Here is a 10,657-nt window from a genome sequence, read left to right as displayed (position 1 = left end):
GCAAAGCCACATCCCCATGCCCAAATAGAAATTCTTGAATACTTCCAGGGGTGCATTGTGAATAAGGAGAGAACATTTTTCTGCCCTGAATGTAATGGACCAGGTTGAGTATAAAAATCCTGAGATTTGCCAGGCGCGGTGGCGCACACCTTTAATCCCAACACTTGGGAGGCAGAGGCAGGTGGATCTCTGTGAGTTCGAGGCCAGCCTGACCTACATAGTGAGTTCCAGGACAGCTGGGGCTACAAGGAGACCCTGTCTCAAAAAGACAAAAAAAAAAAAATCCTGAGATTTCTCCCTCCCAACAAGGAAGTCCTCAGGCCCTCTTCTGCCCCTGAGTGGTCCAGTCCAGTGACTCCTCTCCCATTCCATGCTCTCCCTCCGCATGGCACAGGTGGCAGGTGCTCTGGCTGAGGCAGGAATGGGGCTGGAGGAGATCACAAAGCGGGTGAGCGTGATCGCCAAGGCCATGGGTGAGTGCTAGGCCAGGGATGGGACAATGGGGAAGACCTGGGGTATCAGAGTAGGCTCCTACCAGCAGCATAGGGGACTGCCTATGGGATTCCCTGGGGGGGAAACCCTGGAGCCTGGAAGCCTTGGATCCCAGACCTGGGTTTCTCTTCACCACTAAGATAGAGTTGGACAGCCTGCTCAGCAAAGGATGCCCACAGCCAGGGCCTCCACAACATTGCTGCTGCTCTCTTAGCTCTGCCAAGAACACAGCCACCATCCCTTTCCTACCTCATTTTTCTAGGTACCCTGGGAGTGAGCTTGTCCTCCTGCAGCGTTCCTGGCTCCAAACCCACCTTTCAGCTCGCAGCCGACGAGGTGGAGCTGGGCCTGGGTAAGCCTGTGGTCACCCAACCCCTGCCCTGCCTTTTTCTCTGCCTTGAGTTTTGCTCACCTCCATGGTCCTGGAGTCACCTACCTGGTCCTCTCTGCTCATTTAGGGCTGTCCCCTAGGTGGTCTCTGGATTCATAGGTAGGCACTTGAGACCCAACCTGAACCAGCCTGCCTGACATCTACCTGTTTTGCCATCCATTCCCAGGCTCTGGCCACATAGAGTTCTATGCCCCCATCTACCCTCCATCTTTACCAGGTTCCCCTGCTTAAGCCCAGATGTGCCCTTTAGCTCAAAGCCAACTTGGCTCTGAGGAACACTTTCCCCTTTCCCCTGTGCTTCTAAAGCAATAGACATCAGCCTCCTAGGGCCTCTGCGACTTCAAACTACCATTACTCCAGTTCCCCAGCTAGCCCCACTGTCAGACCATATACTGCCCTGGTTTTCATTCTTTTCCTTTTCTACCCACCGCCCACACTCATGGTGTCTAGACCCATGCTAAACACTTAGTTAAGTCCTTGATAAAAGCATAGCAAGAGAATCAACAGGCCCTATGCCGGCCAGTAATGATCATGTCTCTCCACAGGGATTCATGGAGAAGCTGGTGTGCACCGGATAAAGGTACGTAGACACCTTGCCAGTGCAGCCCCACTCCAAGACTTCCCAGACACAGCTCACTCCTGCTCTTTCTCACAGATGGCACCTGTCGATCAGATTGTCACACTCATGCTTGACCACATGACCAGTGCCTCCAATGCTTCCCATGTGCCTGTGCAGCCAGGCAAGTGGCCTGTTGTCCCCAGTTTCCTAGCCCTTCTTAACCCTTTGGGTAGAGACCACCAAAAGTCTCAATGGGGGTATCACATCACTCTACAGGCTCCTCAGTGGTACTAATGGTCAACAACCTGGGTGGCCTGTCCTTCCTGGAACTGGGCATCATAGCTGATGCCACCGTGCGCTTGCTAGGTAAGCCCACTGCATGGAGACCCTCAACCCTTTGAAGCTGGGCATAAGAAAATCAGCTGAGGCAGGGGCCTGTGATGTTCTAGAATATTAGCTGAGAAGTCTTATGAGCTTGAATTTAACTGTCACTTTTGCCTCTGAGTTGCTGGGGTCCTTAGCCTAGGAGTAATAATAGCAGTACCTGCCTTATGCAGAGGCTGTGAGAATTAGATAAGGTTGGGTATACATAAGACATGACACCTGCTAAGAATGCAGCAAATGAAAGCTATGTTACTTGTCTGTCCCTCAGGAGGGGATATCTTCTGGGAATATGGTAATGGAGTATCACCACGGGATGCTCTGAGGAATCTGGCTCTCTCCCTACTGACCTCAGGGCTATAGCCTGCAAGGTCCTTGTTTTGCTATGCAGTTTCTTTCTAAGATGCTCTGGGGTAGTTTCTATCCCTCCCTCATGGGCTTCCATTCTTGGCATTGCAGAGGGCCGTGGGGTAAAGGTCGCCCGTGCCCTTGTGGGCACCTTCATGTCAGCTCTGGAGATGCCTGGTGTTTCCCTTACCCTGTTGCTGGTGGATGAACCCCTTCTCAAGTTGATTGGTAAGACCTAGAGCCTAGGGTCATCACAGCTGATGGTGACAATCTGTGCTCTAGACCCATAAAGAGGCCCTTTCTGGCTTTTCAGCCTTCTTCAGCTCTCAGAGAGTTGGTATTAGGGATTGCCTCACATCTGCCTGAACTTCTCCCCAGGGACCCTCCCTGTCTTTTGTATGCAGTAGGCACTCGGTACATCTTTGTTGATGTGGACCCCTTCTTGCGGGATGCCCAGGGAGCCAGTCCTCAGGACTAGGTGGGGAATCCAGGCCCCACTTGATTTTGCCTAGGTAGCCGTGTCTGAGAAAGTTATGTGGCTGTCCCTAGATGCTGAAACCAGTGCAGTAGCCTGGCCTAATGTGGCCAAGATCTCTGTGACTGGGCAGAAGCGGATCCGGGCAGCTCCCACTGAGCCTCAGGAGGTCCCTGAGGCCACTGCAGCAGGAGGTATTGGGCCCTGCTGATGGGGAGGGGCAGGTACCCTTGGTGGCCAGGACTTTGAACACCAAAGGGTGCAGGGTGGGGTGTATAGGGACCATGGCATCCATACCTCCCACACCAGTCAAGTTTGGCTATGAAGAGCAGCTGGGCCTCTGCCTACTATTCTCCCTTTCTAGGAGAAGCCTCGAAGCAGATGGTGCTTGTGTTGGAGCGGGTGTGTACCACCCTTTTGGGTCTGGAGGAACACTTGAATGCCCTGGACCGGGCCGCTGGTGATGGGGACTGCGGCACTACCCACAGCCGTGCTGCCAAAGGTTGGCTCCTTCAGGGTGCCCAGGGGGCTGATACGGCACAGATTTGGGCATTTTGTGAAACGATTTCCAGAACATGTCAGGGCTTTTGTGAGGTTGCTGCCTCTTCTTTCACCAGTAAGGTCATCTGCCGTACTCTAGCACCCTCTCACCTTGTTTTCCCTAAGGAAAGGAATTTCTCACACACAGGGGAGATCTCAGGGGACAGGGGTCGCATCCATTCCACTGTCCTTAGTGCTCTCCATTGCCAGTACCACCAAAAAGCCCTAATTGTCCCACTCTGTTTGTTCAAGACAAATGCATGTAAACCCACCTCAAGTCGGGTGCTGTTCTCTGTGGTTCAAGAGTGAACAAAGCCAGTCATAGTGGCTCATGCATATAATCTCAGTACTTGATGATTGCTGAAAGTTTGAGGATAGCCTGGGCTACACAGTGAATTCCAGGCTTCTATAAGACTATGGAGACCCTGTGTAGAAAGAGAGAAAGAGACAGAGACTGAGAGAGAGAACAAGAAAAAGCAAGCAGGAATCACATCCTTCAGTAAATAAAACCAATCAGTAGAACACTAGCAGAGGGCCAGAGAGAAGAAACAGGCAGCACCTCTGAAGGCCTCTGTCACTTTGTCTGCAGCTATCCAAGACTGGCTAAAGGAGGGCCCAGCCCCAGCCAGCCCTTCCCAGCTACTCTCCAGACTGTCTGTCCTGCTGCTGGAAAGGATGGGAGGCTCATCTGGGGCGGTGAGTGCTGGTCAGGCATGGGCTGACAGGGACGGATGCAGGCTTGGCTTGTCGCCAGTCAGCTCCACATGCTCAGTCAGCATTTGGGTCCTCCCCAGCTCTATGGCCTGTTCCTGACTGCAGCTGCTCAGCCTCTCAAGGCTAAGACTGACCTACCAGCCTGGTCTGCTGCTATGGATGCCGGCCTAGAGGCCATGCAGAAGTAAGCCAGAGCCCTGTGCCTTAGCACCTGAGCTGTGCTGGGGAGGTGGTTGATGTCACCTGTTCCCTACCAGGCCCCATGTCCATACTTCAAGTGACCACCTACAGTGAGCCTTGCCCATTTTCTCTGCCAGGTATGGAAAGGCTGCACCAGGAGACAGGACTATGGTATGTACTCAGAGTTTGACTGCCCTCCTCCCTTTTGAGCCCACAAGCCCTAAAGCTATTTTCAGTGGCAGGGTCCTCCTCAACCTATCTCTCCCTGACCTTGTCCAGCTGGATTCTCTGTGGGCAGCAGGACAGGAGCTCAAAGCCTGGAAGAACCCAGGAGCCAATCTCTTCTCGGTCCTGACTAAAGCAGTCAAGGTAAGTGAAGCTGGCCTGGACACTCAAGGAACTACCAAGTTCCCTCTCCATGTGGTTTTGAAAAAGTTAATGACCTTTTACCTTCATTTCCACATCTATAAAATAAAGGTGACGGGCCGGAGAGATGGCTCAGTGGTTAAAAGCACTGGCTGCTCTCGCAGAGGACTTGGGTTCTATTCCTAGCTCCCACATGGTGTTTAACAATTGTCTGTAATTCCAGTTCCAGGGGATCGGATGCCCTCTTCTGGCCTCTACCAGCTTTGCGTGACACAAGTGTACTTACATATATGCAGACATAACACTCATACACATAGAATAAAAATAAATTTTAAAAATAAAATAAAATAGAGGTGAGCACCTATAACAGAAAGTGGTTATAAAGTCAGGCATGGTGGTGTACATCTTTAATCCCAGCACTTGGAAGACAGAAGCAGGTGGATCTCTGTGTGTTCAAGGCCAGTCTGATGTACATAGCGAGTTCCAGGCCAGCTGGGGCTACAGGGAGACCCTATCTCAAAAAGAGAGGAAAGGAGCCAGGCATGGTGGCACACACCTTTAATCCCAGCACTTGGGAGGCAAAGGCAGGCAGATCTCTGTGAGTTCAAGGCCAGCCTGGTCTACATAGTGCGTTCCAGGACAGCTGGGGCTACAGGGAGACCCTGTCTCAAAAAGCCAAAAAAAAAAAAAAAAGACAGGAAAGGAAAGTGGAAAGGGGGAGGAAAGGAGAGGAAAGGAAAGGGAAGGGAGGGGAAGGGAAGGGGATGGGGAGAGGGGAAGGGGGTGGGGAGAAGGGGAAGAGGAAGAGAAAGAAGGGGAAGAGGGGAAGGAAAGAAAGAAAAGGGATATGTGGCTAGGGAAATAGGTTGACCCCGGCCCAGTGCCTGGGACATAGTAGGGGCTCAGTAAATATGGGTCCCTTTCCCTACTGGAAAAGAGGTGACCTTTCTACTTGGTGATGGTACAAAGGCTGCTGGCAGAAGAAGGCAAGTCCATGGTCAGACTTGAGGCCCAGCAGGAAGAAGACTTGGTGGCCTGTCCTTGAGCCTACTCTCACATTCCCTCAGAGTGCAGAAGCTGCAGCCGAGGCCACCAAGAACATGGAGGCTGGTGCCGGGAGAGCCAGTTACATCAGCTCTTCACGGCTGGAGCAACCAGACCCTGGAGCAGTGGCAGCTGCTGCCATCCTCCGTGCCATCCTGGAGGTCTTGCAGATCCAGAGAGCCTGACTGCCTCCCTCCTCCACTCTCCTCGCTATACTGAGGTGCCCCGTCACTTCCTTCTGCCCTCCAGTGGGCACCTTTGCCCTCGCTCACCCTAACATCCATCTACATGGAACAGAATATCCTCCACACCTCCTCTGTTCCATGCAGACAGCATCTGGCTGGATGACTCGGGCATCCCGCCAGCACTGCTCTTTCCTTCCTCAATGAGGAGTCCCAGATCATGTCTACCCTGCCACAAGCAGCCCTGGGTGCCTGTGATAAGGCTTTTCCCTGGGAGCGGCACAGCTAGGTGTGCCAACATGGTTTCAAGACTCCAAGCCTCTCCTTCTGAAAGGCTGCCTGCACCTGAGTTGTGGTGTAGAAAGCTAATAAAACATATTGAAGCCATAAGCTGCCTCTTCTCAGTACTTCTGCCCTGGCTACAGTGACCATGACCCACCTCCCAGCAGGGAGAGCATCATCTCTGCTCAGCTGTGGTTCCATGGGGCTCCCCTCTCCTCAGTGCACAGCAGAGTGGCAGAAAGGCTTGTCTCAGCACCAGGCCAACAATTCAGGTTCTTGAGGAAACACATGGGCATTTGGTCACCAGAAGAACCTCTCCATGTTTTAAGTCTTAGAAGCTGCAGTCACACCAGCCCCAATATCTTTCTAAAGCAATCATTGCCTGTACCCTGACCAGCTGGAGGGGTGCTGACTGGTGCTGCAGGGACACCACATACAGTGCATTCTCAGCAGAGGTGGCTCATATCCACCTTGAGAAAGTTGGTTGTTTGAAACCAACCTTGGGAACTCATGCCTGTATTTAGCAGGAGAGAAAGTTGTCCCCTGGCCTCCATATTCATGCTGGCTCATGTGCATGCCTACATACACCAAAACAAACAAAAACTAATGATTCTTCAGAATGGGACCCATCACACAGGGATGTGAAGATTCAGATGAAGATGAGGACCCTGAATAGTCTGGTGTTCAACCACCAGGAATGAGTGTTCTCTCTAGTGTCAGGTCATCTCCACCACATCATCATCTGTAAATGGCCACACTAAGAAAGGGATCCCATGGCTGTGTTGCTCAGCCTTGTCAGTGGGTTTCCTTGGTTTCCAGGCCACTCTGCCTAGGGTCTTACGTCCGTCTGCTACATTAGAAGTGCCTGATGACAAAGTCGGTTGTCAGCATACAGGTTTATGTGCTCAGCAGCTGGGAGACTAGCTTCGCACTGTAACCTGTGGATCCTAAATCTAACATTGCTCTGCTGAGTGACCTCAGGCCAGTCACTTGCTCTCCTCTATGCCCCTACCCCCACTTCCATTAAAAAAATTTTTAATTTTGTGTGTGGGTGTATTGCCTGCATGTAGGTAAGTGCACCCGTGTTATGAAATGCCCGTGGAGGACAGAAGAGGCTGTCAGATCCCCTGGAACTGGAGTTATGGACAGTTTTTAGCTGCTATATGGGTGCTGGGATTTGAACCCAGTTCTTAACTGCTGAGCCATCTCTCCAGCCCCATCCCCCCCTTTTTAAGTCTTGTCTTCTAGACTTTAAGATGGTATATTTTGTTTCCTAATAAAAGGAGCATGTGTCCTTAAAACCATTGTTAAGGACATCCATACATATAAATAACATGCAATTCAGCCAAGTGTGGTGACACATACCTTTAATCTTGGTACTTGGGAGGCAGAGGCAGGCAGATCTCTGTGAGTTCAAGGCCAGCCTGGTCTACATAGCGAGTTCCAGGACAGTTGGGGCTACGGGGAAACCCTGTCTTAAAAAAGCCAAAAAAAAAAAAAAAAAAAAAAAAAGTCCCAACTCTATGAAAACAAGTCATGGATTTCTGCTGCCTTCCAGTTGGCCCTTTTCTAGGTTTGTGAGGGTCAAGTCTGTCCTGAGGCTTTTGTAGTTTTCCCCAACTCTCATTCAACCACACTGTCATGTTACCAAAGGCTTGTATCCCACCCAAACTCATGCTTGAATCTCTACCCCTAATGTGGTGGAATTAGGTCAGGCCTTTGTGAGTAGGGGTGAGGGAAGGGCCCTTAAGAATGGGGCTGTATCCCTCATTTCTGAGAGGGCCTGGGGAGCAATGTGCAGCCTGCTCCATGCAAGGCTACAGTGAGAAGATGGAGGGGAAGTGGCTCTCAAGACACATGTGCTGTTGCCTTGATCTTGGATTTCCATTGTCTGAAAGTACAAGAAATTAGTTTGCTGTATAAGCACCAAGTCTGGTGCTATTGCAGCAGCCCAGACAGACAAGACAGCTTTGATGTTTAAAAAACATGTTTAATGAAAACCAGCTTCTTGAAGAAGTAAAATACCCACTCATGTATTAACCAGGGTAGCTTGTCATGACCAACATGCCCAGTCACCCCAACAATATGAAAGAAGTCCAGCCCAACTTTTGGCAGCAAGGCCTTCATGGAAGTTCAGCCTGATCACTACTGGCAGGGAGTACAGGAACCCCAGCCTCATCCAGCCTGCCTGCTGAGCACAGCAGTCTGCAGCCTGGGACTGCAGGCTGCTCTGAAGAAGGCACAAAGAGCCATATGCCAACATGAAGAGGGAACAAGACTCCAACATTTCCCTTCAGGAGAGAAGGCTTGTGCTATGGCACACCACAGGAGACTGGGTTCAGAAAAGCAGCCACTGGAGGAGCAGAGGAAGTACCCCAGTTCTTACTGAGGAACACCTCTGAACGTAGCGGTGGCTCCTAGGGCTCTGCCTAGCATGATGCTTCACAGCGCTGGCCTCAATTTCATGGTGGGCTGGAGACAGGTCTGTTGGGCTAGGTCCCGCCAGGGTAGGGCCCAACAAGAGTGGGCAGGAAAGCCCACACTCAGCAAGGGGAGGGAAGGAAGGCCACTGAAATCTCTGTCACTCATTACTTGGGACTCTAGGGACAGGCTGGCTATTCTCAGGAGTGTGGTTTACCAGGGCTCAAAGGGCTGCCCCAGGGGGACAGGTATGTAAGTCACAGGAAAAGGGCAGGATCCAGGCAGCAGCTGATGCAGCAACTAGAAGAGGTAGAGCCACATGGTCACAACACACAATACAGTGCAGCCACGTGAACAGAGCAGCACAGAGCAGTCAGCATCGACTTCCCAAGGGCTGCTCCTGTTGCCACCATCCCTCAGTCACCTCCCAAAGCCTCTGCCTGCCCAAATGCACATCCAGGACAAAATGCAGAAACAGAGCAGAAGCCTGACAGCCTGTATGTGCTGGATAGCTTTAGTGTCAACTTGACACACTGGGTTGAAGGAGCCTCAATTGGGAAATTGCCTTCATTGGACTGGCCTATGGCCATGTCCATGGGGCATCTTCTTGATAGTTGAGTGATGTAGGAGGGCCCAGCCCACTGTGGGTCGTGCCACCCCTGGGAAGGTGGGCCTGTGTTGCATAAGAAAGCAGGCTGAGCAGGGGCCAGGGGAGCAAGTCAGTAAGCAGTGTTCCTCCATGGCCTGTGCTTCAACTCCTACCTCCAGGTTCCCTGCCCTGAGTTCCTACCTTGGGCTCCCTGATGAACTGTGACCTGGGAGATATAAGATAAACCCTTTCCTCCCCAAGTTGGTATTGGTCAGAGTGTTTTGTCACAGCAGTGGAGAAACAAACTAGGACAGAGTGCTTCCAGGGAGAGCTGACTTCCTACCTCGGGTTTATGGACTAGACCTGAGCTTCAGCTTCTGCGAGCTGCTAGGGTTTTCTACCACATCCCTGGGAGTGGTGAGGGGAAAAGAAGCCCACGTTCTGCAGACCAGAAGAGGTGGCATGAGTGAGCGGGGCAAGGAGGAGCTTGTGCAGATGGAGAACCAGAAAAAAATGCCAAGAAACCAAAGCCATCAAGAAAAGTAGATGGACATCAAGTGGCTAGAGAGTACAAGCCTGACCCCGAGGCAAGAAGTTTGGTCCCTGCAGAACAAAGTCTGTTGTTGAAACCCGCCAGGAGCCCTAGGTAGAGCAGAGACTGCAGGAGCATAGACCGCACCGTCGACTTCCCAGGAGCCCTTGCCAGCTTCACTCCCTGTCATGCAACAGGGGCTAGAAAGAAGGAAGATGTATAGGAGTTAATGACATGGCCTTGAAAGGGTCCCTGAGCTGCAGGAGCCACACCAGGCCCGAGCTGCTCACTTAGACCCTTAACCTGAAGGGTGATTCCCCAGCCAAGCCACCAGATACTTCAGGAAAGCCCCAAAGTCCCTGAGCCTGTCCACAGCACATTTTCCCACATCTGCCAGATGGCATGATCTGCTTGAAGCACTTGATGTGTCACCAAACACCCATCCCACTCGGCTAGCCTCAGAGCTGGCAGAATGACATTACATGACCTCACCAGGCTCAAGCCCTTCCTTGAAGAATGTAAGGCTTTGTGTCATATCACAAAGCCAAGGACTCTGGGAAAGGGACTTGGGGAGTCTCTGTTGGGCAGGGCTGCTCTGATGCCAGTGCCCCATCTGCGCCCCATCTCCTTCAAGCTGCTTGATTTCCCACCTGGCTACGGTGTCAATCTTCTCAACAAGGTGCAAGGTTTTCCTGGTGGTCCTTCCTTAGGCCTGGTCCCAAACCACCCCGGAATAGACAAGCAGCCATACCTGTCTGTCGGTCAGGAGTCCTGGCTCTGGACGCTTCCATGATGAAGCCAGAAGAACATAGAGAACCAGCAGGCTGAAGGCTACCACCAGCAGCCCAGTACTGTTGGCAAAGACAGCCTCGCCTGGCAGACTGGAATAGGGCTTGGTGGCGTTTTTCCTGAGGATGACAAAACAATGTGGGACCCTTGAGAGAATGTTCTACCTGTTTTTGCCCAGTGGAAAACTCAATTCCTTTGTCCAGGAATCAGCATACTTTCTAAGTTCCTACCACAATGACACAGAGGGACTATGTAATGCTTTTCTTTCTTTCTTTTTTTTTTTTTCTTTTTTTTTGGTCTTTTTGAGACAGGGTCTCTCTGTAGCCCCAGCTGGCCTTGAACTCACAGAGATCTGCTTGCCTCTGCCTCCTG

The 10,657-nt window shown here is 51.7% G+C and overlaps 2 protein-coding genes across 10 annotated transcripts in view; one reads left to right on the top strand and one right to left on the bottom strand.

Annotated features, from left to right (window-relative positions):
* The window catches only part of Tkfc (triokinase and FMN cyclase), a 14,303-nt gene extending 8,241 nt beyond the window's left edge, over positions 1–6,062 (top strand). For both annotated transcript variants that reach the window (XM_008822144.2, XM_029555910.1), the window contains 13 exons: positions 395–473; positions 755–844; positions 1,429–1,463; positions 1,539–1,623; positions 1,719–1,808; positions 2,283–2,399; positions 2,721–2,840; positions 3,011–3,148; positions 3,776–3,882; positions 3,981–4,084; positions 4,218–4,251; positions 4,360–4,449; positions 5,514–6,062. In XM_008822144.2, the coding sequence (XP_008820366.1) occupies positions 395–473; positions 755–844; positions 1,429–1,463; positions 1,539–1,623; positions 1,719–1,808; positions 2,283–2,399; positions 2,721–2,840; positions 3,011–3,148; positions 3,776–3,882; positions 3,981–4,084; positions 4,218–4,251; positions 4,360–4,449; positions 5,514–5,675 (1,251 nt within the window). In that variant the 3' untranslated portion in view covers positions 5,676–6,062. The remainder of the gene's footprint in view (positions 1–394; positions 474–754; positions 845–1,428; positions 1,464–1,538; positions 1,624–1,718; positions 1,809–2,282; positions 2,400–2,720; positions 2,841–3,010; positions 3,149–3,775; positions 3,883–3,980; positions 4,085–4,217; positions 4,252–4,359; positions 4,450–5,513) is intronic.
* A 3,092-nt stretch (positions 6,063–9,154) lies between these two features.
* Positions 9,155–10,657, bottom strand: part of LOC103724635 (cytochrome b ascorbate-dependent protein 3) — an 18,621-nt gene continuing 17,118 nt past the window's right edge. For all 8 annotated transcript variants that reach the window (XM_008821916.3, XM_029556128.1, XM_008821845.3 and 5 more), the window contains 2 exons: positions 10,248–10,404; positions 9,155–9,696 (listed from right to left, as the gene is read on the bottom strand). In XM_008821916.3, the coding sequence (XP_008820138.2) occupies positions 9,673–9,696; positions 10,248–10,404 (181 nt within the window). In that variant the 3' untranslated portion in view covers positions 9,155–9,672. The remainder of the gene's footprint in view (positions 9,697–10,247; positions 10,405–10,657) is intronic.

The sequence above is a fragment of the Nannospalax galili genome, unplaced genomic scaffold, assembly GCF_000622305.1.
Source record: "Nannospalax galili isolate Female #2095 unplaced genomic scaffold, S.galili_v1.0 scaffold1270, whole genome shotgun sequence".
Taxonomy (NCBI): Eukaryota; Metazoa; Chordata; class Mammalia; order Rodentia; family Spalacidae; genus Nannospalax; species Nannospalax galili.
This window is presented reverse-complemented; position numbering and strand designations above follow the sequence as displayed.